We start from the raw sequence: 27,852 nt of genomic DNA, 5'->3' as shown, positions 1-27,852 counted from the left end.
CTCTCTGGCTTCTGACTCTAGCCTGTTTTTTTACTCCAGCTTTGGAATACCCCTTATATATATATATATATATATATATATATAATACTCTCTTTTCACATCTGCAAGTGTCTGACTTCACTCAGTACCATTACAATATCATAATACAATGACCCCAATGCCAACACCTTATGCATTTGCCCATCCCCAGGACACTGCCTCAACATTCCCCATGCTCATCATACAATATTGGAGAGTTCCTATAAATATGAAGACAACTGAAAAATAATGGATGAAAATGACCTGAGGGCCTGCATAGAGCTGCTAATCATAGTGGGTGTGTATGGCGAGGCGAGGCTACATCTTGGCTCTGGAATCAGTGAGTGGAAGGACAATTATCCATGCCACAACACCATTGAAAATCCTGCATACTTTCATAAGAATGTGATGATTTGATAACCTTGAGTCAAGCTTTATAAGATATGTGAGAGACAAACTCTGGCCATAAGAAAGGTTTGGGACCTCTGTGTGTGTTCTCAACTGTTGTTGGCTAATGCTTGTGTGTTGATGTGCATGTTTGTGTGTTCATATTTGCTACTTGAATGAATGTCTTTGCTTTACCATTTGAGTTCTATGTGTTGTAGTTTCATTTTTGTTTAAACTCCTTATTTGTTTGCCCTTGTCTGCATCCTGTTATAGCTTCATTCATGTTTTTGTTTGTTTAATGTCCATAAATATATTTTAGATATTCTGTCCTGATTCATACATGTCCTGATTCTGATTCATTGACCAGTCACGCTTCATAGATACACAGCTGTTGAGGGGGATTGTAAATAAGAAGCAATAATAAAAGATCATTTTAAAAAAGTAATAATAAAAATAAACATCCTCTTGCTGTGTGGCTACAGCATTTTGCACTACACCAGTGCTTGAGGTGTAAATTGTATATATTGTTAGAGTGAAAATATTGATAGCAGACATTTTAAATGACCACATTACTCCAAAGTTGGTGGAAACAGGGATGGTTGACCCCATGTTTTGTTTTGTTTTTAAGTGGGGAATTGGCATCTCCTCACATCCCTCTCAAATAAAGCGCTGAAAATAATGACATGACTAATGACATGCCCACCTATTATGTCTTACTGCCCACCCAGTCAAAGCGATCTAGAACTAGGGCTGAGCCAACTTAATGAATGAAAGAATTAATTACCCAACACAGCTTTTATGTACACCTACACAATGGCGAGAAGTAACAGCCAGTTACGTACAGTATAGTATGAATCGTATTTTTAAAAATACATTTTTTTTTACGACTTAGTGAAATATACACATGGATTTGACTAGAGTATTGTCTCCTTTGGCTTTCCATATGAAACATGAGTTGTCTACTTAAAGATAACGCCCCATACTCCGTTTGCGTCAACGTAAAAAATTGTTTCCTCAATCTATGATACTGTGTAAGTAACTTAAACATTACTAAACCATAGATCGACGGGGTATTTTAAATACACTATATGGTAAGTTCATAATCAACGCTGAAATGTGACATTGATGTATAGCTCAAAAGAAGAAAATGTTTGGTGTACTGCGGATACCAAAGCCATGAGGTGTTGTTTTTTTTTTCTGTACTGTTAACTTGATATCATGGATTATTCTTTCCTCGTGATGTCAAGATAACAAAAGGTATTTTCTCGATAAATTGTTTTTACTTGCTGTCCATCAAACGGTTTCATTTGTACTTGTTTATAAACAAACTAAAGTATAAAAAGTCTAAAGTATTCTCAGGATTTGAAGGAACTCGGAAGTCCTAACAAACGTTTCAAAAAGAAACCATGGGCGTAAGTGCTTTGAAAAGTACCGAGGACAACGTATTGCTGCGGGTTTTGCTTTCAATTCAGATACCTCAATCCACAGCACCAATTTCGTGCTTAGTTGACGATATATGTATATGGTGTCAGTTGTCAGCTCAGAAAAATAGATATAAAAAATGCTACTTTTGGGGGGCTAGCTACTGTTACAGGACAGGACAATTACAGGAGGCTCACGGTTTACGTGATATAACTATGCTAGTTATATTTGTCTTCGTATTTGTCTTGGTGTTTGCAAAAATCTCTATTTTCAAAGCAGTTCGAAGCCGTCTTAACGTTTATTTGGATGGAAAAGTCAAATGAAGCGACATCATTGGTCACATATTAGAGGCGTGACCTAATACATGTCATTTTCCGAACGATGATAATGTTGACTTCACAGACTGGACAGCTATACGTAGCGAATTGTAATATAAAATATTTTCAGAGTACACTTTGATGAAAATGGGGGTATTCTACGACGTAATTTGTTCTGCACATAGCTACAGTACAACAATATAGTTTAATCTTAAAAGGCATGTTGTTATAATGTATGTAACACATTATTGTCAGATGACAATTCAGGTGTGAAAGTGTGTGGTTGTAGCTAAGCATATACAAGCAGTGGCAAGTTCATGCCTTCCTTAGTATAAAATATTTAAAGTATTCAGTTTGCCCACATAGTGACATCTGGAATATGTGATTGAAGCATGATGTTCATTCTGACGCAGGGAGCTAAAACGGAGTCTCACCATTTCACTGTAAAGGATTTAGTTATCTTGATTAGTAATAATAGCATTATAAAGTCACATTTTAATCCGTGATGTGTGTCAGGATCTGACTTAGCTTACTGACTGTGTTGTCCTTAAACATTTATGCTTTATGTAAATGTTTATGTAATTCTGAGGGTGATGCATTTTACACACTTCTTGCTTTTGAATTTAAAAGTGTCATTTGTTGAAAATAATGTCCTTTAAACCATGTGAAATGGTCAAGTCTAAAGTGTGACCACCATTCAGGCCAGTGTAACAGTCTAGTGTTCAGTAAAATAAAATATTATGGATGTAAAGACTGCACCATATCAAGGTTTTGCAGTCTGAGGAATTCATATCACCAATTAGAAAAATATTATTGCTAATACAGATACAGTTATACAAAATTATATTATTATTATTATTATTATTATTATTATTATTAAATTATTGAAAAATGGTGAGTAATTAATTAAACAAAGTCCAGCATGTGTATTTTGCTCTGTAAGCAGCTAGTAGCTGCTTTGGTCTAATCACTAAATGGTCTGATGGGAACTGCTGATAGAAACACTTCTGTATTAACTAGTACTCTCTTCAGCCATTAACTTTGGAGATCGCGAGCTCAATCCCTGATGATGCCACAGCTTCCTGAGTTTGGGAGCATGAGAGAGGATTTGTGCTATCAGGGAGGAAAGGTGGCATACACTCTCTTCCCCTTGTCAGATATTGAAGAAGAGATGATACTCTAGCGGGTGCTGGCTTGCTGGGCTTTGGAAGATGCTCCGGTCCGAGAGCTGGGCATGGAGAGATATTTAGCCAACCATAGGTTTATTGGTTAATTTTACATTGTTGGGTACAAGGCACCTCTTGGTATTACCTGTATGTGTGAGAATATTTAGACTTGTATGAATTAACCTGTATAAATGAGTTGGTATAAATCATTTTGTTTGTGTATGTGGCTGTAAACACAAAGAGAAACAGAAATAAATGATTACACTAACTGTGTCTTCCCACTACCTATATCAGCTGTACGCATTACATTTCACATTGTTGAAATCAGTACAATGACTATACATGGGCATCTAATCTGCAAAGGAAACCAAACAGTAAATTACTGATTAACAGGATTTTAGCAGTAAATAGGATAAGAAATTATACCTAGGTAAGCATATACAACATGCACTTCCTCATTAATTGTAAACAAATGGCTAATATAGTTCTCAAAAATAAAAATAGCACAGAGTATACTAGGCTACATATGCATGATGAAGGATTACCAACTCAATAATGGCCTTTCTCACATGAAATACAATAACAATAATGTCCATAACAATACTACAATCAATGATTAACTTATTTTAATTGCATTGATTGCAAATTGGGGCTCGATTATATATCAAGCATGGCAATATCTTTCTATATTCAGGCAGTATTACACTCACACTGGGCATGCACAATCTACTGCCCAATGAAACTGTGATGTCATAGTAATACAAATCAGCATAACAAAGGCACTGTGTACTTTCTTACAGTTAGTGACACTGGCCAATCACAGGGATCTGTAAGATTATGCTGACAATGTAAGCTTGTGCTGGAAAAGTAAGGTGGAAGAAAAACCAAGGTCATAAGTTTGAAGCTCAGGGAACAAACCTATTGCATATATGATTCATTACAAGTTGCTCTGGACAAGAGTGGCTTTTAAATGCTGAAAATGTATTGTGATCTATAGGCTATTTAAACCATGCTTTACCAAAGTGAAATTTACACAATTTTCCATTTATTCCCTTATGTAGTCCATAAGGTAAGACAAGTTTGGTGTCTGTCAGTTCCTATTAGTTTTGCACTAGAGGTATGAAGCTAATGTAGATATTAAGGTTTTTGTGTAGATTTCAAGGCTTATTCATGTCTAGAGCAAGTAAATAATACTGAACTTGTATTTATGAAAATGGTTTGGGTGAACATCTTTCAATATTTGATACCTAAATTACCCCAATAGCTTCTGTGAAAACTAACACAGGAAACATTGGGTGTCAAATGATGTGCAAACTGTATTACATTACTGTGGTCTCACACTTACATATGGACTGTGTATACTAGTTCACCAAATGTGCTACCTGTGGATCTGCACATACTTATATATGCAAGTTGCTCTGGACAAGATGATACTATCTTGAGAATGAGTTATGCCCCACCCCTGACATTGCATGAGTTACAACTCAAAAACATGGTGTTCATCTTGCATTGCATGCTTGCAAGCTTGTCACAGTCCTTCCCTGGTTGGGAAGCAGGAGAATTAGTCAACGGATGGGAACTGGTTACTACAAGAAAAAAAACAGAGAAAAATAGGGTTGAGGGGGATCTTTTTAGATCTTATTAGTTATTAAACATTTATGTTTAGTTTAAGTCTATTGTCCTTTTTCATGTTCAGTGATACAGCATGGAAAACATTCCAGAGCAGCTGCTGGAAAATCTTGAGAAGCTGGGGAGGAATGACCTGAGGTTTTTCCAGTGGCATCTGACCAATGGTGTGGAAGGTTTTAAACATATCCCAGAGGATCAGCTGTCGGAACCTAATGCATGTAACACTGTATATAAGATGGTGCAGAGTTACGGCCCAGGTGGAGCTGTGGAGATCACAGTGGCCATCCTGAAGAAGTTGAACAAGAAGCAACTGGCTGAGGAACTGAGGATCAAACACAGTGAGAGAAATAGTACTGAAATCATATTCACAATTTAGACACACAAAGAAAGAAATGCTTCTCAACCCAAATTTACTATTTACATTTAAAATTAAATGGAGGTTATTATTTTATGTGGGATTTCATTACTGCTCTGTGCTTGGGTGGATATGGGGTGGGTGGTGATGTGTTGCTTTCACTTGCAGCTGAACACAGGTCATGTACAAATGACAGTGTGATATGCTTGTTGGACATTTTATACTGGATGTTTTGTTCCCTTCCTTTCTATCCAATTTAATACCCTCTTGTCATCATGTGAACACAGACCAGGCAGGTCTAGTTCAGACCACCACTGCTCAGAGATGCCAAGTCCAGACCATCACAGCTCAGACTGGAGGAAGTATCATTGCACCTACTCTACAAGGAAGTGTGTTTTATGGTGCAGTTAATATTACCTGTGGAAATAGTTCTAAAGCAGAAGGTAAAACCGAAGCATCACTGTAGATCCTCACTGACTCATTTGCATTCATTCTCTTTCTCTCTCTCTCTCTCTCTCACACACACACACACACACACACACATACACACACACAATGGTAACATAATAGTATAAATTTACAAGATAAAAGGTATCATTAACTCCTAACTACATCTAACTACATAAAATAAAAATTAAATAGCTACAATACTAGCAGAATGTGATCTTTGTAACAAGGGAAAGAAACCTACTTGACCAAGTGTACCTCAGCACGTGGGGTGCCTACAAGCCTGTGTCCCGCACACACACTGAACAGTTTGACCACATCTCTGTTCCTATAACCGGGACAGACCCCAACCAAACCTGGACAAACTGTGATGTTTGGTCAATGCAAAAACTGGGAAGGTTTGTAATTATAATTAAGCTGTTGTCTTCTTTTCTCCCTCTCTCACTCCTCTAGGTCAGGTAGCTTCCAGCACAGAACCACTTGGACTTTGCAATAAGAATGCTGCTCTCACTGAAGGTGAAAGTACTACCAGGGTTATGTGGTTGGATTATGTATACTCTCAAACCTCTTTCTTATTCCTCTCATTTCTTCTTACTTTTGTAATCTAAATTTACATGTAACTACTGAAATGCTGTGTCATTAATTGGATGTTACTGACCATTAAATGCCATATATATATATATATATATATATATATATATATATATATATATATATATATATATATATATATTAGACACACACATAGATAGATAGATAGATAGATAGATAGATAGATAGATAGATAGATAGATAGATAGATAGATAGATAGATAGATAGATAGATAAATTCTGCAGGCTCAGTAATGGGCCAATTATAATAGTGACACAAATATTTGTTCTTAGAAGATGCAACCAGCTAGAGAGTCATTCCACCTGTAGTGATTTTATTATCCTCTGAATGTAAAAGTTTTCCTGAAGAGGTGTATAAAAAGAAAAAGAAACCCCAAAAAGTAATCCACTATGAATAGAGCTTTTAGTTATATGTAATATGTTCTTTTTATATATATTATATTTGTTGACCATGGGTAAGACTTTGTCTCTCTATTCTACAGGTGAACATAAGGATTCAGAAACTAAGCTGCTCAAATCCATTTTGAGAAGCCAATATTCCACAATATATGAGGGAACAGCAGCAACAGGAAGTCACGTGAACTTTAATGAGATTTACACAGAGCTCTATGTACTGAAGGACTGGAGAGGAGGAATCAGTACAGACCATGAAGTCATACAGATAGAGTCTGGAGTCTTGAGACGGGATACAGCAGACATTCCACTCAGTTTCAATGATGTTTTCAGTGATGAGAATGGGAAAAAAGTTCTCACACTAGGAATAGCTGGGATTGGGAAAACAGTGTGTGCTCAGAGGTTTGTATTAGATTGGGCTGAAGGAAAATCCAATCCAGATATAGATTTTGTCTTTCTTATTCCTTTCCGAGAGCTGAATCTTCTGAAAGATGAACAATATAACCTGCATGATCTTCTTCTGTACTCCTACCCAAAACTCAGAAATTTAAAAGAAACTGGGCTTTTTGACGATAATTGCACATGTGTGTTCATCTTCGATGGATTGGATGAAATGAGAAAACAACTGAATTTCAAACAGAAGAAAATTACAGATATAACTAAGAAGGCATATGTTGATGTCCTGGTAACAAACCTCATCACAGGAGCTCTACTTCCAACTGCTTCTGTCTGGATCACCTCCAGACCTGCAGCAGGAGATCAAATCCACAGGAAATACATCCACCTGATGACAGAAGTACGAGGATTCATCACTGACCAACAGAAGGAACAGTACTTCAGGAATCAAATCAGTGAACAGGATCAGGCCAGCAGAATCATCTCACACATTAAACAGTCAAAGACCCTCAATATCATGTGCCACATACCCATTTTCTGTTGGATCACAGCCATAGTGCTTCAGCAAATCATGAATCAATGTAATAAGGCCCCCAGGAGCCTAACAGAAATGTTTGTGCACTTTCTTATTATTCAGATGAGCACAAAGAGTGAGAAATATAATGAAACTCCTCAGAAAGACACAAAAAAACTTCTGGAATCCAACAGGGCCATGATTCTGAAACTGGCTGAACTGGCATACAGACAGCTAATAAAAGGAAATGTCATGTTTTATGAAGAGGACCTGAGAGAGTGTGGCATTGATGTCACCGAGGCCTCAGTTTATTCTGGGGTTTGTACAGCGATCTTTAAGGAGGAATCTGTGCTTTACCAGAGGAAGATCTACTGCTTTGTTCATCTGAGCTTTCAGGAGTTCATGGCTGCTTTCTATGTGTTTCACTGTTATGTGAACAACAACATGGAGGTACTGCAGAATTTTAAACAGCAGTACATGTACACGCCCATGTATGCTGATGTGGACAATTACAACTACAGGTTTGGGGAAGATTCACTGCATGATCTGCTGAAGGCAGCAGTGAATAAAGCCTTAAAGAGTAAGAAAGGACAGCTGGACCTTTTCCTCCGTTTCTTGCTGGGCATCTCGCTGGAGTCCAATCAGAGTCTCCTACAAGGCCTACTGACACACACACAGGGCAGCTCAGAAAGCATCAACAAGACAGTGAAGTACATTGGATACCTAATAAGAACAGAGGACCATTGTACCGAGAGATCCATCAATCTCTTCCTCTGTCTGACTGAAATGAAGGACCAATCTCTCTCGAGAGAGATTCAGGAGTATCTAAAATCAAAGAAACAGTCAGAAAATAAGCTCTCTACTGCACACTGCTCAGCAATAGCCTACATGCTGCAGATGTCAGAGGAGGTGCTGGATGCACTGGACCTAAAGAAATACAACACATCACAGGATGGTTACAGGAGACTGATACCAGCTCTCAGCAACTGTAGAAGGGCTCTGTGAGTGTGTAGCATTATGACACTGTAATACATTTTACACACATTGGCAAATGGGGCATCACCCCAAAAAGGAAATCGGGAAATTTTAATTGGATCACGTGATTAGAAACATCAGAGATACAACCCAAAGGCCACAAACATTGCAATTTGGTAATCAATAATGATGTAAACAATGTACTAAATGACAGAATGAATGAGGGATAAACAAATAGGAATTAGATACACAGGAATTAACTAGTGGATTACTATATAATGTTTAATCACTAGTACTGATTCCAATATATATTTCCAGTATACAGTATAATCCAATAATCTGTTTGTGAAGCAATAAAGACATGAATGACCATCTCTAGTTCCAAAAAAGAAAGAAAAGACTTAAGCTTAAGCTTTGCTATAGTTTAAACCTTCACAGGCCAAGATGACAGAAGCCAAAATTTTGAACACCTGCCATCCAATCATAAATGGTTAATTTCCTAGGCTAGAATATGATGATTTTTTCAATCAGTACATTATTCAACATTTGTTCAACATTTGTTTAGTTTGACCTATTTTCTTCCTCAGGCTGATGAGGCCATTTTTCTATGACCTGAGTTTATTCTCATTGTTTTTGCAGACTAGTTGGCTGTAATTTCACCACAGACTGCAGTGAAAAACTCTGCTCTGCCTTGACATCAGCAAACTCCCACTTGAGGGAATTGGATCTATGTTACAATTATCTTCAGGATTCAGGGGTAATCATACTCTCTGTGGGACTAAAGAGCTCAAACTGCCAACTGGTGATTCTCAGGTAAGATGAATTGAGAAAAGGTGCATTGTGAATGCAGCATCGGCATAGCATAAGCTTTAATAAGTACGGAAACCATGAAATATCATTAACTTGCAGTCTTGTCATCATACAGCATCCACAGCAGTGCATAAACTATTATGTTGCTAGTTAAACACATCCAGATTGAGAAAACCAAAAGTATAGCTGAGTTTCACATATCTTCAAAATATGAGAAAATGCTTGATCATACAGTGGTTACTTGAGTTGTGCTATTGATGCAATTAAACAGTCACATCTGCTTCATGCACAGAGCTAGAGAGTACAACACATCCATTTTTTTAAATACTTGCAAAGTTAACAATGATTCAAGTAACAGAACAAAAGAATAATTAATAAATAAATATACAAAACTACACTATACAAAGATTAACTCATTTTCTAATGCAAAATGGCTCATCAGCAAACTAGCTAGATAGTTCTCAATGGTCTTGCTTTTATTAGTATGTGCCTGCAAATATAAACCCAAGTTATACTGATATGTTTAATATTTCTGAGGTTTCAACAAAGCACAACAGACACTCACAAGTAATGACTAGAGAAATCACTACATTTCTTTAACATGTGGTCTGGTCAACAAACACCCATTAGTCCACATGGAACAGGCTAATATTAGTGAAAACTGGAATGAAAGCTTAGGTTATAAAAATGACTGAAGGAATGTTTGTTTCTAAATATAACTTGGTGTATGTATATTTATTAATCTTATTACTGATATAAATATTTTCTAAACATAAGCTTTTGGCTAGATAGCTCAGTTTGGTACTGAATATTTTACAGGAGGTTGGGAGTTTGAATCTCCAGTGTGGTCACTTAGGCAAAGCCTTTATTGCTACCCACCTACCTAAAATATAAGACTCTCATGCACAAGACTGGAAATATATATATTCTTGATTTAAATCCTGATATGTAATTAATACATATTTCCCCCACACTATATTTAATTTCATTAGCAATTCCTCCCTTAATTCAGCATACTCGTTTCGAACCTCTATTCTTTACTTCTCCTTTGTAGATTATCTGGCTGTGGTCTCACTGGAGAATCCTGCAAATCTCTCACATCAGTTCTACAAACAGAAAACTCCTTAAAGGAGCTGGAGCTCAATAACAATGATCTACAGGATTCAGGAGTGGAGGAGCTCTGTGCTGGACTTACGAGTTTACGCTGTATACTGGAGATACTTGGGCAAGTTTCCAGTTAAATAGTTCTTTAATAAAACCTATACACTATATTGCCAAAAGTATTCACTCACCCATCCAAATAACTGAATGTAGGTGTTCCAATCACTTTCATGGCCACAGGTGTATAAAACCAAGCACCTAGGCATGCAGACTGCTTCTACAAACATTCATGAAAGAATGGGTCGCTCTCAGGAGCTCAGTGAATTCCAGCATGGTTCCATGATAGGATGCCACCTGTGCAACAAGTCTAGTTGTAAAGTTTCCTCACTACTAAATATTCCACACTCAACTGTCAGGGGTATTATAACAAAGTGGAAGCGATTGGGAATGACACCAACTCAGCCATGAAGTGGTAGGCCACATAAAATCACAGAGCAGGATCAGTAGATGCTGAGGCGCATAGTGCACAGAGGATGCCAACTTTCTGCAGAGTCAATTGCTACAGACCTTCAAGCTTATGTTGCCTTCAGATTACCTCAAGAACAGTGCATAGAGAGCTTCATTGAAGGGGATTCCATGGCCGAGCAGCTGCATCCATGCCTTACATCACCAAGCGCAATTCAAAGCATCAGATGCATTGGTGTAAAGCACGTCACCACTGGACTCTAGAGCAGTGGACAGACATGTTCTCTAATGACGCTTCTCTGTTTGGCAATCCAATGGATGAATCTGGGTTTGGCGGGTGCCAAGAGAACAGTGCGTGTCTGACTGCAGTGTACCAAGTGTATAGTTTGGTAGAAGGGGAATCATGCTGTGGGGTTGATTTCAGGAGTTGGGCTTGGCCCCTTAGTTCCAGTGAAAGGAACTGTTCATGCTTCAGCATACCAAAAGATGCTCCCAACTTTGTGGGAACAGTTTGGGGATGGCCTCTTCCTGTTCCAACATGACTGCGCATAAGTGTACAATGCAAGGTCCATAAAGACATGGATGAGTAAGTTTGGTGTGGAAGAACCTGACTGGTGTTTGAGTCCTGAATTCAACCCAAGAGAACACCTTTGGGATAAATTTGTGCGGCGACTGAGAGCCAGGCCTTCTTGTTCAACATCAATGTCTGACCTTACAATTGCACTTCTTGAAGAACGGTCAAAAATTCCCATAAACACAGTCCTAAACCTTGTGGAAAGCCTTCCCAAAAGAGTTTAAGCTGTTATAGCTGCAAAGTGTGGGTCGACATATTAAACCCTATTGAGATTGGGATGTCACTCGAGTTCATATGTGTGCGAAGGCAGAGGAGCGAATACTTTTGGCAATATACTGTGTGTGTGTGCGTGTGTGTGTGTTCTTAGAGTTGGTAAAACAGGAAGACATTGCTTTGCATATGCATCTCCCTTTTTCAAAGAGCAGAGATAAGGGAACAACACTGCACATGGTACAGCCAGTATGCTAGAGGGGTACACTAAATTATGCATGTAATAAAATAGAATAGCTTTTAAATTCTGTTAACACACTCACTCAGTATCTAGAACTATCAGAGCTTGTACTCTAATGGTAAAAATAAAAGGTTTGTGCCATTGTGATGTACGTTAGCCGTTAAGACATCTGAGATCTTTTAATCTCCATTTGAATCAATGAGCAGACATCCACACAACTACATCATTAAATTCTCTGATGCTACTGCTATATTAATCTGATTGTATAATGATGCTCTTAATATACAATTATAAGTATTAAGTAAATAAAACTGACCAGTGATGATGCATTCACATGGAAAATCTATGATGATGCACTGTGTTCCAGATTGCAGCAAAGGTTATGTTTTTTAAATAAAGTTTGCTTCTATTTTATCAGGCACTTTTATAGTTTAGAGAGAGTTTTAATTCAATATTGTTTGGAGGCCTGGTAATGGCAAAGTCAGTTATTTATACAATATTACAAAACACATTGTCACAAAGAAGCTTTACAAATGTATGCGTCCAGATGCCTAATGAACAAGCCAAATGTGACCGTGGCAAGGAAAAACTTGATAGGTGGAATTAAGGAAGAAACCTTGGGAGGACCAAGACTCAAGTGGGAACCCATTCTCCTTTGGGTGACCCAGCTAGTAACCAGTTCATGCTTTGATATGCTATTTCTAGTCCAAATTCAGTGTTGATGTGAATCTTCAGTTACTCTAGTGCGTCTAATTTTGGCAGGCTGTTTCTGAGATGGAAGCATCTACAGGTGGGACTAGGGTATTTTCTTAGAAGTTTTGTTGCCAGTGAGTAGGTGTAATCCAATGTTGACATAATCTATGCAGTAGCATACAAATAAAACAAAGATTTACATTAAATCTGTAAAGATTTAAAGACACCAGATGAACAGTCACTATACAGTAGACATGCCAGTGATTAGCATGTATCAGGGTTATCTATAGCAGCATAACTTAAGGGGAGTGCCTGAGGATGACTACAGTCCTGAGGGCTCTCTGAGATATTGCATTCCACCCATATCATCATCAGAAACCTGAGTGAACACTTGAAGTGGCTGGACAGTAGCATCAACATCTCAGATTACCAGAAAACTCTGCGAGCTCCAGGCCATATTATGCAGAAGGTTAACTGAAGCCTTGAAAAAAATTTGAAAGTCTTAAGCCAAGATTTAAAAATTGGGAGTACGTCTGAGTCTCAGATTGAAGCTGGCAGGTTGTTCCATAACTGACTATCTTTATAAGACAAGGGTCTACCCTGGCCTGTAATCCTACTAATTCTAGGGACAAAGAGAAGCCCTGCATTTAGAAAGCACAATAGGCAAGGTGGATTATAAAATGAAAATGAAATTTCCATGAAATACCATGGAAAAGAATGTGAAAATTGCTTAATGCACAAACAGTGTTTTGTACCATAATGGAATAAGATAGGCAGATGGCTGCATGATGTTTTCACCATAGCTATCTATGGATGGCATTCATTCATAACTGACATTCTGTCAGTTAAACAGAAAAAAAAAAAAAAAAAAAAAAAAAAAAAAAAAGAAGCTACTTTAGAGCTGTTTTAGAATTCCCAGCACAGGTAGCAGCTGATTAGATAACAGTCTGTTAAGATTCACAGGATACTACAGTTTCAACAGCCTCAATAATGCAATTCTTAAACAACACTGAATGAAATATTGTTGGCATGATCAGGTTAAAGACTTTTGGCACATGTAGAAGCATCTTCAAGAAGACAAACAGAGCAGGATAGATAGTTTCACAACAAGAAGACACTTTGACAGTACTCTTATAATTTAGAGCATTTTAGACATTACCATCAAATATTAAACAATCAGTTCTGCAGGTTTTGTGTCCCCTGCTCTTCCAAGCACATCCAATTACTTGTTGAACTGTGAAAATAAAAGACTCACAGTGACCAAACAATATGGACCTAAAACGTCAGATGCTCATATGCTTCATGCGGTTGATTGGCTGTTCATCACAAGATTTTATGTGCACATGCACCCGGGATCAGTAGCATAGCCAGGAATTAAATTCAGGAGAGAACGAGGAAATGTACTAAATGAAATTGCTGTGCAAAATGTACTTGACAATGCAGTACTAGTGTTTTTTTTCCCATCCTTTCTGCAGATTGTCTGGTTGTTTGGTCACAGAAAAAGGCTGTTCTTCTCTGGCTTCAGCTTTGAGTTCAAACCCCTCACATCTGAAACAACTGGATCTGACCTACAACCACCCAGGAGACTCAGGAGTGAAATTGCTCTCTGGTAGATTGGATACACTCAGGTATGTAGAAATCCCCTGTCCTTGCTCTGATCTGCTCTGTTCTACATTAAACTGTAAATTTACATTCTCAGTATTTAGCAAACACTCTTATCCAGAGCGACTTACTATAGTGCTTTGTCATCAACTCATAGAATGTATCCTAGCCAGTATAGTCAGTTAAAGTTCAAGATACTGTTGAACTAGAATACTGTTGATATAGAGAAGTAAATGCTTGTACCTAGAAGAAGTGGAAAATAAACATAAGTTCTATATCAGACAATGCTATGTGCAATAATACCAAACAATAAGTACTAGAGTTTCAGTTACTTAGCATAAGCACAGGATCAGTATTCATTTAAATATTCCACAAATAGATCTTCAGTCTGCACTTGAAGACAGCAAGGGACTCTGCTGTCCAAATGGCCAACTGGGAACAAGGTTAGAGAATAGTCTCAATGCTTGTGCTTGTCTTCCATGAGACTTGAAGCATGGTGTTTCATGCCGAGCTGTACTCGAGGTTCAAAGTACTCACGGTACAGATCAGTCTTTGACCAGTTTCATCATGTAGGGAGGGGCTGGTCCATTTTTGACTCTGTAGGTGAGCATCAGGGTTTTAAATCTGATGCAGACAGCTACTGGAATCCAATGAAGGCATGCAGAATGCAGTAGTGAAGTGATGTAAACTTTGGAAGATTGAAGACTAGTTATGCTGCTAAATGTTGCTAAATGTAAATGCTCTCACACTGTGGAACAAGCACATTATGCAGTCAGTCTGTTGCTAGCCAAGAAAACAGGCTGATATTCAATAAGCTCAGGTAATTAAGTAATTCTTTTTATATGTTATAGATAAAATGGCATACCATATAAAAATGGTCTTTAGCTAAATATCCCATCCAAGCAAACAGACACACACACATGCATGCATACATACATACATAAATGTATATGATTCCAGGTGAGTAATAGCATTGTACTGTAGTAAAAGATGTAGAGATAATCAACAATTTGCTTAAGAGATACATATGTGTTTATTTTCTTTAGGGTGGAGAAGGCAGGGGAGATGAGAATCAAATCTGGCCTAAGGAAATGTAAGTAGCGCATGCGCACGCACACACACACACACACACACACACACACACACACACACACACACACACACACACACACACACACACACACACACACATGGTCATTCAGTATGTGCCATCTCATCTAATGTCTCTTCCTGGGGGCAGACGTGTGTGAGCTCACACTGGACCCAAACACAGTGCACACGCGTCTCTCTGTGTCTGACGGGAACAGAAAGGTGACACATGGAAATGGAAAGCAGTCGTATCCTGATCATCCAGAGAGATTTGATGGCTGGTATCAGGTGCTGTGTAAAGAGGGACTGTCTGAACGCTGTTACTGGGAGGCTGAGTGGAGTGGAGAAGAGGCTGTTATAGCAGTGTCATATAAAGGAATCAGCAGGAAAGGACACACTGGAGACTCTCAATTTGGATACAATGAAAAGTCCTGGAGTCTGAACTGCTATAATAACAGATACTGTGTTATGCACAATAATCAGACGACTGTCAAAACTGACTTTAAAGTTCCCTTCCAAAGGAGAGTAGGGGTGTATCTGGACTGGCCGGCCGGCATTCTGTCCTTCTACTGTATCTCTGCTCTAACAGACACACTCATCCACTTATATTCATTCCAGTCCACATTTTCTGAGCCTCTCTATGCAGGCTTTGGGGTTGACACTGAGGATTCTGACTCGTCAGTGTGTGTGTGTGACATGGTATAGCATATATGTGTCCTGGAGGAACACCTACAGAGAAATACACAAAACTCTAAATATACAACTGGTAGAATGATGACAGAACTGATGAACATCATAATATGCCCCTGCTTACACAAAACGCACAATAGAATTTATTTTCCTTAAAAAAAGAAAAAAAAATTGCTGGAAAAAAAAAAGTTTTATTTTAGTAATTGGAGATATATTTTTGTCGTGGTCAAAATCTTGTAAGAAATTTGACACTTTTTTTCCCCAATATGTAATGCTCAAGGCCAGAGCAAATTCAGAAGGGTTTGTTGGTGGGGTACCTGTCAATCATTTTCGACTGCAGCCAAATAGATTGAAAATACAAAAATTAAATATCAGGAGCCCTACAGTGATGAAGTAGAATCTGTCCAAGTATGTGGCAAAAGACTATAATAGCAGTTTAAGTGAGCGTGTGCTGTGTTCAAGCATGAGGAACTGCTGCTTATAATGCAAATGAAGTTGATTTTAACACGACAGCCACTAGGTGGTGCCCTTGTTCCTGCCTATGTTTTGTCTACATGAAGATCTTGCTGACTGTGATTCGCTGTACTGTATATGACTAGGCTGAATAGTGTGTAGTCTCAGTGTATTAGTGAAAGTGACTGTAGGTGAAATGGTCTGAGCTCTGTGCATTTATGAATGTAAAAATCAGGCTCTTTCTGTGTCTATAAAGCTAGTGGAATACACGTTGAACCCACTGACCTGTTTTAGTGACAATGTTTGGACCAGTTAAAGTCTCAACAGATGATACCATTATAGATAGAGGAGAAACTTTCTTTAACATCTTTCTTAAACATCATAGAGAAAATATTGAGAGGATTTCATGTCGAGTATAAATGCACAGCAGTGGAAAAACATTAAATGCACAACATGACTTGTCAGCAACATGCAGAATAAGTGCCAACATGAAAAGCAAAGCCTATATTATCTGATTTTGGTGTCATTTAATGTCTTTACTGAAAAAAAAATATGTGGGGCTTTGCATTTTAAAAAGAAAGAAAAATGTGTGATTTTTTTTGTTTGTTTGTTTATGAATTAAATGCTGAATTCTTGTCAGACTCTCAAGAACAGGAGAGCAATATAGTTGTGTCTCAATTACATTTCAAGGTGTATTGTATTTCATGGTTTTTTTTGGTTTTTTTTCACTGTCATGACTGCATTTCAATTTGACACAAATTCCTCTCCATATAATAAAGGCCATCCATTTGTTTAATGAATTCTATTTTTTTCATTAGCATCATCTTAATTACAGTTTTGTTTGGTTTCTGGTAAGTAAAAGTGGATTGTAGGACCTGGGCAATCTGGTCTAAAATACACATCATGGTATAATTTGAATCATGGGCAGTATTCATGTGTGTATATATATCACAACATTTTTGTTTTTATTACACTTTTTTGGCCTGATTGGGAACTGTTGACAGTGGAGTCCGGATGTATATAAACCATGGATGATTTGATTTGCCTTATTTCGGTTCAGACGAAAAATATGTTTGTCTGAAAAGGATCCTGAGGAAAAGCTTTTTGCAGCGTTCGTTTGTTGCATGACTAAATCCTGAGTTACAACACATCACTCCTATCCTGCATTCTGTGAGCACTGCTGCCTGAAGACCAAAGACAGACAAGAAAGTGGAATTAGCCATAGACAAATTAGGCCTATGGCCAGAGTTGTAATACTCTTAATAGTGCCAAACTATTCACTGGGCTTTTGACTGAATTTGCTCAGAGAGATGATTAGAGTAACTTAATTCCTAAGTCAAGTATGCTTAAGTTGCCTTACTGAAATTAGTCAGCAGAAGGGAAATATTTCAATCTCAAGTGTGCAAAGAATTATTGTATTTCATGATAAACTGTTCAGCATGATAAACTGTTAATCAGACATGGAAATAGTTCCATTCTTGTGATTTGTGTGAAAAAGAATTACATTTGCCCTTCAGATACAGCAACCTTTTATCCTTCTCTAACCACTGTAGAGATTTTAATACTTTTAATGAATTGTCAGTTAAGGATGGTAAGATTAATTGGGGCACTACCCTAATTAACAAGGAAAACCTATTAATTTTAATTAATGTATTAATGACTAATCATTGTCTCAACTCATGAAAGTCACCAGTTATGTGATTATTTATTGTCTACCAAACATTATAATATCATTACTGGCTCACAGATATAATAATCTAGGTATGTTTATTGAATAAACAAAGACAGGAAAAGCATGTACAAGAATTACTGACTAAGACTCTATAATGACCAAGAGTGTCTAATTCACTAGAGTCACTAGAATAACAAACCTAACAATGTGTGACTTTAGATCTGGGATTTAGTATGAAGCAGACTCTCGGGCTGAAAGAATTTGGAAAGGAGTGAACTTTTTTTTAATGGCTGAGCAAGAAAATGAATGGTGCTTATATCAAACAGAAGCTATGTAAAAACAACATGGAAACACCATATAGAGAGCATGGAGTCAGAGGGGCATAAGTGACATTTTGTATGAAAAAAAGTTAAAGCTTTGATGTGATCTATCTAATGACAAAACACTCCTACAATTATTAAATCAATGTTTTAATAAATTCATGTTATAAATAATAAAAATAAACATAGATAGGACAATGGCTGAAATGTATTTGTGCTCCCCTTTAAAACTTATAAATATATGTATATATATGATGTAGATAGCAGGCAGAGGGAGCACTACTACAAACAACTTGCAATGTGTATCAAAGTGCAGTTTTAAAAATTTATGTGCAAGTGAAGCCAGAGTCACGCACCTGAAGCCAGTGTCACACATTGCGTGTGTTTTTAATAATGAGGTGTCCAGCTGATGGCACCAGAGGATAATAGGTGTTGTGGGGTGTTTCTAATAATGTTGATTATACAGGATCTTCAGTCACCATCGCTGTTATTTAGTCCCAGGCCTGGAAAGACACAACACCACATAGTTAATGTTTCTAAATAACTACATAGCTACAATAAATAAATGGGTGAATGGATGGATGGATGTCATCATTCCCCTCTATGTTTGCAGTTCCCATGGTGCCCACATGACATGGTTCTGCTGTTTTAGTTTTGTTTCTGTCTCCACCACATCTAGTGTTCCATTTTCCCCACTCTTTATTGAATTTATTCACGAGTTGTTTCTTCTCCTCTCATTAGTTCATCCATTTAAACATGCATTCATGTCTGTCATGCTGGGTATTGATGGCTGTAGCATTTGGTTCTTTTTTTTATCTTGTCTCATTTTTCAAATTATGTGTGTTTTTTTGTCTACCAACTCCCTGAAGTTGAAATATATCACCAATAGTGTTTAATTTTTTTCCCTCTTTGCTGTAATTCAGGCTTCAAGTTATTCAACTCTCACTAACCAGCTATAGCATTACAGACAAAACAACTATTTTCAAACAGCTCTCACTTTCTGCAAGTGAAGGAAGCAACAATTCAGAAAAGGCATTCCATGAAATAAGTGTAATATCATTTAAACAGAATAACATGTTTGTGTTAAATAATGTAAAATATATGTTATGAAAAATTGTCAAGGTGTTTTTCAGGGATGAAACTAACCTGTGCAACACTGTTGATTTTTGCTGGAACTATGAAGACCACATCAAGTATGTACCACTACAGTCTGTAAAAACTGTGTGGGTGGATGGGTGTGTGTTAGAGAGGCAGAGAGAGACATTATTTTTATTTACTTTTCTGGAAAATTTGTCTGATTTGTCACTCTGAGAGGTAGTTCTGTGTGCTTTGACACAGTGCTGGTGTCAGGGAGCTAGGCGCAAGTGGAGCTGCCAATTTATTTAACCAGGAAACAAAAGCAGACTCGCTGAGCGAGTTGCAAAACAAAGACTTCATTGAGTAGGACAAGGAAACTAATTGCTAACTATGCAAGCCTGGATGCAGGTTTGGTCTTGCAAGTAAGAGCTCAGAGTGATGTGGCACAGTCTTGCCCAAAGCCTTATAAGCAAAGTGCTGTGGATGGGGACCTGCAGGAATAAACAGGGAAAAGACCCCCCCCCCCCCCCCCCCCCAAAAAAAAAACAAAACAAAACAAAAAAAAAAAACAGAGGCACATAAAAAAGTAGATTACTGGGATCAGGAAAGTGATTGGGGAGTGTGAGTGGTGTGTGTATATTGATGATTGTTACGAAATCCAGGAACAACCCTCAGTCCCACACAGCCTCGCCTGCTCACACACATTGCAATCATTACAGTGATCAGTGTTTGCAGGTGTGTTTAGTTGGCTAGCTGCTTACTGGGACATAAGTATTGCGCAACAGATACAGGTGGGCATGGCATGAATGTTGTTGGCTATTTTAATGACATGCACAGATGCACTAATCCAGCACAGGGCAGGGCAGTTAAGCAAAAATGTTGGGTTAGACCAAATACATAATCAGCAGGTGGCATGCTACTATGTATCTAATCAGATAAACTCCACTTATTCCCAAAAACCCTGTTGTGAGCAATTGGAAACAGCTTTATGTGCCTGCTTTAGGTGAAGAAAATCCTGTGTTGCATTTGTGTTTGCGCTCAGAGCAGGTCCAAGGAGTTGATAGCACATGTGCACTTTGAAGCCAAAATGGCTTAAAAAAATATCATTGCACAAATAGATTTGAAATATCACAAACTCCTGTTTCACCACTCAACCATCTTGTCACCGGTGCATTTATTTCTGTTCAACAAATTAATAAATAGTGATAAGTATGCAAGAAATATGTGCGCACCATAGGAAATTAATAACATGTCACATTAGGCAGCTTTACCACCCAATCACAGCCATCTTACATCTTAAGGTTTATACTGTTGTAAACAAACCCATAACGAAGTGCATGGAATTATTGCAGAATAGGGAGGATTCTAATTCTAATACACTAAAATGGGAGAATGTGTCAAACAAAAACCTATAAACTGGAATAATTGATAACATTTCATTGTACTATTATTATTTCACTTTGGTTGTCAATGTAGAGGTCTTTAATGTTTAATTGAATGAGTTGATCTTCAGTTGATGATGAATGGATTATTATGGAAAAACAATTATGGAGAATTATGCAGCAATATGTGTAGAATTATTGCAATTCAGTTGCATCTGTTCAAAAATTTGTATTAGCAATACATTATGGTATGGACAGTAGCACAGAAGCATACTCTGAGAAGAGCAAGATTTATTACAGGCAAATCCTTATTCAGAGTTGTTAGTATAGTCCAGGGTCAATGAGCGAACATGAAGAGTCCAGGAATACATAACAAACAAAAGAGCTAAAAGACACATGATAACAGAATATGCAAGCAGGCCACAGTAAGGAACACAAACTACACAAATTGACTGAGAAACATGGGCAGAGCAAACATGACAGGGCTTAGTACATCCAACTACAGAGACCACAGAGGCATGGATAACAATAGCAGGCAACACAAATATGATAGAGACATGGTATCACAAAGACCATCCAACTAACAGAGAAAACCACAGGGTTTAAATACACAGGGTAATGATGACTAATAATGAAAAAGTGATACAAATGAGAATGTGAAAACCAAAACAAGGACTAGAACAGGAATGGAGAAAATGAACCAATGACATGAGACAGAGATGCTAGAAGAGGCTAACTCTGACAGAAAGGAACAAGCACAATTTCAGTTTGCTATCATTGCTTTTATTTATTACATCTTGTTAACCACAAAATCTATAATTATATGTCATAAGCATTTCATTGTGTGAGAGAAAATATATAATTTCAGTTTTTAACTTGTCAAGATTACAACTTTATTATGATGACTTTGAGTCATAAAATCTCACCCAAGGTAATATTCTGTATGTTTTTACCCTTATATCCATGTGACTGATGTAAAAATGTATTAATATTAAATTATAATATATATTAATAATAAATAAATATTTTGAAATTAATTAGAATACATATTATATGAAGATATTTGTAATTATTTTCATGTCTATAATATACTACAGATGTCTAAAGTAATTCAGTCCTTTGGTATTTATCCTGTTAATTGTATTTTATATTTCAGGAAAAGGTTTTCATGCTTGGAAGATTGCTGTCAGCTGCATTTCGGTTTTTGGTGTTATGTTAATTGCACTTACAGCTAGCATATTGAAAGGTAATTTTTTAAAGAATAATTTTCAACAGCAACTTTTGGCATGAGTAGGAATGAAAATGGGGTGTAATTTTATGATATCTGAGAGACTGTATATCTGTGTATTTTAAACACTTTGTATGCTTATCAAATCAATTTTATTTATATATTATATATTTATTTATATATTTACAACTGATGATGTCACAAAGCTACAATGAGCAATGAGGTAGCCAAGGGAAACAGTGGCAAGGAAAAACTACCTGTGAAGGCAGCGGCACAGAGGGAGCAACAGGTACAGCTGCAAGAAGGTGCTGTTTATTATCCATATTTAAAGATACATGCAAGTAATGACAAAACAAATACAAAAAGTAAACATATTTGACATAGGTCTTTGTTCTTGTTCCTCATAGTCCGCTCTTAGTCCGCTCTTGTGCAGCACTGTCATCGGGGACCTGTGTGTTGATATAGCGAGGGAGGGAAACAAGGAACAGATGAGAGGGATTAGTAGGTAGGTGATTGAGAGCAGGGCAGGTGTTACTGTGATCCTGAGCAAGAGGGGGCATGTCCCTCCTGCTGGAAGATCGGCCAACCGTGACACTCCCTAAGCTTGAGGATGAAACCTTGAGAGGAACCAAGACTCAAAGCGGGGCCCATCCTCCTCTGGCCGACAACAGTCACCACAATAATAACAATAATAATAATAATAATAATAATAATAATAATAATTTTAAGAAAATAATAAATAATAATTAAACGAAAAAATAAGCAATGATGTCTAGTCTGGATTTCTAGAGGTCCTAGTCTTGTCCCGATGGGGTGCACGTGTCTGAAACCCATCCTGCAAGAGCATGTCCATCAGGGGTAGGTGTACCTCAGCAGAAAGAGAGAATATATTAGGCATGTCCAGGTACAAGGGTGTGTAAATTAGGGAACTATAATGTGCAAAGAGGGACTCTGGCAGAACTGGCTATGCCAGCACAGCTAAAATGAAAGAGCCAGAAGGAACCACAGGCATGAGGGCACTATGGAACATCAGCACTCCGCAACTCGCAGTCAAAATACTTGAGTGACAAAAGAGAGTTGAAGTGAAAGCATCATAACATCCCAGTTTAACATAAGTCTCAATGCCCACAGACCCCTGATCTACACTTTTACCTAAGATGAAAAGTAGTTAATAAAATGACTATACAGAGAGGTTTTTAGCCTAGCCTTAAATATTGAGACTGAAAGGTTATTCCATAGTGTGGGAGCTTTATAGGAAAAGGCTCTGCCCCCTGTGGTAGATTTTCTTATTCTTGGGACTAGTAAAGAGCTGCACTCTATTGATTTAAGCAGAGGATGGTGGATTGTAATGTGCTAGGAGTTCTCTAATGTACTGTGGGGCAAGACCATTCAGTGCTTTGAGGTCATTAAAAGTATTTTATAATCAATACAAAATTTTACTGGGAGCCAATGTAATCTATGATAGAAGTGGTGTGATTAAATTGTCTAGTTCTAGTAAGAACTCTGGCTGCTGCATTTTGAAATAGCTGAAACTTGTTTAGGTATTTCATTGTACAGCCAGATAGTAAGGTATTGCAGTTTTTATCCTTTTCTGCCACTGTCACTTGATTGTAGCCAAACCAATAGTTGTACATCACTGGACTCTACCCAAAGCATCTAAAGAGTCCTCAATCTGGCGTAGTGGATATGCATCCTTGTGGGCTTTGGCATTTAAATGCCTGTAGTCCACACATATTTGGATGGTTCCATGTTTTTTTCCACACTATTACAATTGGGGAGTAGTATGGGCTGCAGCTCTCACGTATCACCTTCTAGCACTTTTTGAATATGCGCCTTCACTTCTTTATACTGATTTGGTGGAAGTCTACGATAACGCTAGCATACCGGAACCTCATCACTCAAGCATATTTTGTGCTCAGTCAAATCTGTAAAACCCAGGTCATTCTACCCTGCAGAAAACATGATAATATATGTGCACAACAGCTGTCATACCCAGTCCTGTTGTACATAATCCAAATATTCAAATGTAAAATTTTCCAGCTGCTCCAGCAAAGTAGGTACATGGTGGTTCAGCAGAGTAGGTTCTGTTGCAGTTATGTTCTCTACATGCACTAGATACTGCTCCCCTTCTTGATACTTATGCAGCACAGTCTTTTCCACTAATGATTTTCCCTATGTGCACCATTCCCAACTTCGACCAGGGTCTCAACCACACATCCCTCACTCCCACATTAATAACCGGGACCTGCAATCTCCCATCCCTAACTGTAGTCATGATGTGTGGCACATGGTAAGATCTATCTACATCCAGACACTGTAGTTTCAAAGTTCTACCATCACTTGATACTCTCTTCCTTTTACACCAGAAAAGGAGGTGGCAGCAATCATCTGTACTGAACCTGCAGACACTTTCACTGCCTGAGTAAACTCTTACCATTCTCCTAACTCCCTTTTCCTCAGTGGACATTTGTACAAAGATTTGTCTCCACCCCTTTAGATGCTCCATTTAGACCTCACTGTAACCGTATTACACTCTATAAACTGAGAATCAGGGTTAGGGCAAGAAAAATATTGTTCCCCATCCCAATTCAGGCCACCCCTCTTCTGCCCAAAACATGGCCTCTTTCCTCAAGATGGAAAAAGAGGTATATGGATGCCACCTAATTGTTTTCTTTAACTCCTGTCAAAGGTCTGGATCTCAAACTGCCATGGCAAATTGGTCTCTCAAAACATTATCCTTATCAGGCACTTCCCCAGGTCTACAGCTAATCATATCCTCCAATAAACATGCTATAAGCATGCTATCAAGGAGGCCGTGGTTACAAATAATACAATGTGAAACCCACTGCATGCAGTAGGCTGTACCACATGACCAGTGGCAAGGGGAGCATTCCATGACCTAAACAAAATTGTGAAGATGTATTTCCTAAATTTGAAGAAGGAAGAGGGGAAAATTATGCCCCCACTCCACTATGGAATGAGTAACATTATTAGAACTACATATCCTTTGCATCCTTAGGTCTAGCCAACGTTTAAATAAAAAAACACAGAACCCAGTTTACTATATAGTAGGCATGCGCATTTTACACATGGACCATACGACGGACTGTTGAGTGTGTAACTAGTTAGTCATGTTGGCTGAGGGGAAAGATGAAAGGTATCACAGGTGGTATTTATGATAACTCCTCCTGAATGAGTGTCAGTGATTATCTTGCACAGCTGTGATATGATATCTGGTTGCTGACTATATTAATTTATTACTGATGACTGTAGAAAACACCTGCATGAGTCAAATGGATTATTATAGATTATGGATTATGGAATACATTGGTTTAAATATTTTCCTTTTGTGATTATGAGCATATACAACCTGAGTTATTTCATATGCATTTAAGGTCCTGTGTCCATTGGCCTCTAAACACTTTTATAACAACTTTGCAATTCTCAACCATGTTGGTGTGTCTCAAAGCTCTCAATAGACTGGGGAGGCAGTGTTTCAAAAAGACCACTTACAAATATTGAAAAGGTTTGTGGATGGAGAGGCAGGAGGTTATAAAGCCTTCTCAAAAACACTGATCAGGTTTGTGAATGGAGAAACAGTGGATCATGACATCTTGAAAAATAGCAGCATGTATGCTGAACATCAAAATTCAATGTCCATTTTTACATCTAACTATCATGTGCAATTGAAGAGTCATGTGACATATAGTACTCAACTGACACAGCAGTTTATTTAGACACATATAATTTTTAGACATGTTACACATGTACATGAGATTATTATTAGGAGTCTTGCCCAAGCACCCTCATTCGAATATCATAGAGCATTTGCCCAGATGGGAAGACCTTTTCAAATCTGCATAAACAATTAATTTCAATTTGAAATAAATATGATATTGTCAATATTTCTACTCAGTATTTCAACATGTGAAAAGGCATTTTTATTAGCTGTAGGCACTGAGGCAGACTGGAGGTTTGCCAGGCCTGTGTTTTGATCAGTGCCTAAGTGATCAGTATCATCATGTTAGAGTGCTGTATTACATGATTAACATAGGCAGATTAATAAAAAACAAAAACTGTCTGAATGGGCATTTTCTGAACTGTGCTTTATATACTATAAAGTTATATACTATTACATTATTAAAACCATGAAAATGGCTAAAATGTAGCAGGGATTTTCCTCCATTCAATAGACTCATAACCAAACTTCCTTCAGACTTAATCCGCTTAGAATCCTGAAAAATGTCCTAAAAAAACAAACATTATTTTTACTGTTATTCTCATCACTGTGATGAACTATATGTAAAAAATTATGTGTACTAAAAAAGAAGGAACTACATTTGTCCTGCACTGATTCAATAAGCAAAGCATGTTTTTTGCTGTTTTTTGTTTTTTGTTAAGCAATGGGTGGCAGCACTACTGCCCAACTAACTTTCACTCTCAAGGTTAGTGAGACAGACTACAGACAAATGCAGTGCAAGCTAGCAAATCAAATTAATGTTACTGCTATTTGCTGACATCAACCTTGGAGATGAGAGAAAACAAGTTTATCTGATTGATGTTCCTGCAATTCACTCTTAAGGTTGATTATTATTATTATTATTTTATGCCCAGAAGGACAGTCCTTCTTCATCTTCTCATGACATATGAAACGTGGTGAACATGAGGAGCCGAGTGGCTCTGGGCACACACTCGCAAGGAAGAACGGGTTCAGCAATATGAAATGAAAACGGGCAGATAGGTGTTTTGACACACCAAATTGGTAGAGAATTAAATTTTTTAAAAAGCAGACCATGTTGAGATTGTCTTCATTTCCAGGGAACAAAGCAAACGTATCATTGCAAAAGATTTCAAACATAGCCACCCAAACAGGTCTCCCATTACCCACACTGGCCTTATCAAATGTCTTGCTAAATTCCAAGAAACAGGTTCCGTCACTGTAACGTTTGGCAGGGACGAGGCAAGAGGCAGGATCCAAGTGCAGGTGTTCTTTATAAGAGCCAGAAAATGAACAAATATGGGAGGCTAACATGAAGGCTACAACAGATGCGTAGCATAAGGGACACACTAAGGCAAATCAAAACATGACTCAAACAAAAGGCAAGGAAAATATATCAACAGAAAAAAAGACAAAGGCTGATTAACAAAATGCACAGAACTGCACAGAAATGGATAGGAGTCGAGGAATTAACCAGCGAGTAACAGAGATGATGACAGTGATAGCGACACCAAATCTAAACACAACCAAACAAATCAAAATAACCGACATTGTGGGAAGCCAAAGACAGGGCTTAAATACATGATCTAATGAACACTAAACAAGACACATGCAAATCATGAGGGGTGGAGAAAACAAAACTAAGGAAAGGAATTACAACAATGAAGTAAAGCAAAACAAAGACACAACAGGGAAACCATGGAAACATGGACGTCAGCAGGGTGGCCAGTCGTGACAGTCACCAATTTAGTGAAAACCTTATGAGCAAAAATTCCTATGGGTGTAGCAACAGCAATTGCTGTTATGGCTACATTCACCAAGAGCCCATATTGTAGCACTCATCATCAGGAATATGGGATATGGGATATGTCTACCAATAAATGGCACCCTTACAAA

At 37.7% G+C, this 27,852-nt stretch overlaps 2 protein-coding genes across 2 annotated transcripts in view; one reads left to right on the top strand and one right to left on the bottom strand.

The window, feature by feature from the left end:
- LOC113589716 (NACHT, LRR and PYD domains-containing protein 3-like) overlaps positions 1-27,852 on the bottom strand; it is a 205,319-nt gene that overhangs the window by 53,087 nt on the left and 124,380 nt on the right. The gene's annotated exons all lie outside the window — the stretch shown is intronic.
- On the top strand, positions 1,447-16,739 carry LOC113591293 (NACHT, LRR and PYD domains-containing protein 3-like). The gene is made up of 10 exons (XM_035534927.1): positions 1,447-1,496; positions 5,007-5,277; positions 5,582-5,737; positions 6,195-6,257; positions 6,836-8,657; positions 9,271-9,444; positions 10,496-10,666; positions 14,201-14,353; positions 15,374-15,420; positions 15,568-16,739. Exons 2-10 carry the CDS (start codon positions 5,016-5,018, stop codon positions 16,119-16,121), a joined length of 3,402 nt encoding a protein of 1,133 aa, XP_035390820.1. The 5' UTR covers positions 1,447-1,496; positions 5,007-5,015; the 3' UTR covers positions 16,122-16,739.

The sequence above is a fragment of the Electrophorus electricus genome, chromosome 16, assembly GCF_013358815.1.
Source record: "Electrophorus electricus isolate fEleEle1 chromosome 16, fEleEle1.pri, whole genome shotgun sequence".
Classification (NCBI taxonomy): Eukaryota; Metazoa; Chordata; class Actinopteri; order Gymnotiformes; family Gymnotidae; genus Electrophorus; species Electrophorus electricus.
The sequence above is the reverse complement of the archived record's forward strand: the minus strand, read 5'-3'. Positions and strand labels throughout refer to the sequence as shown.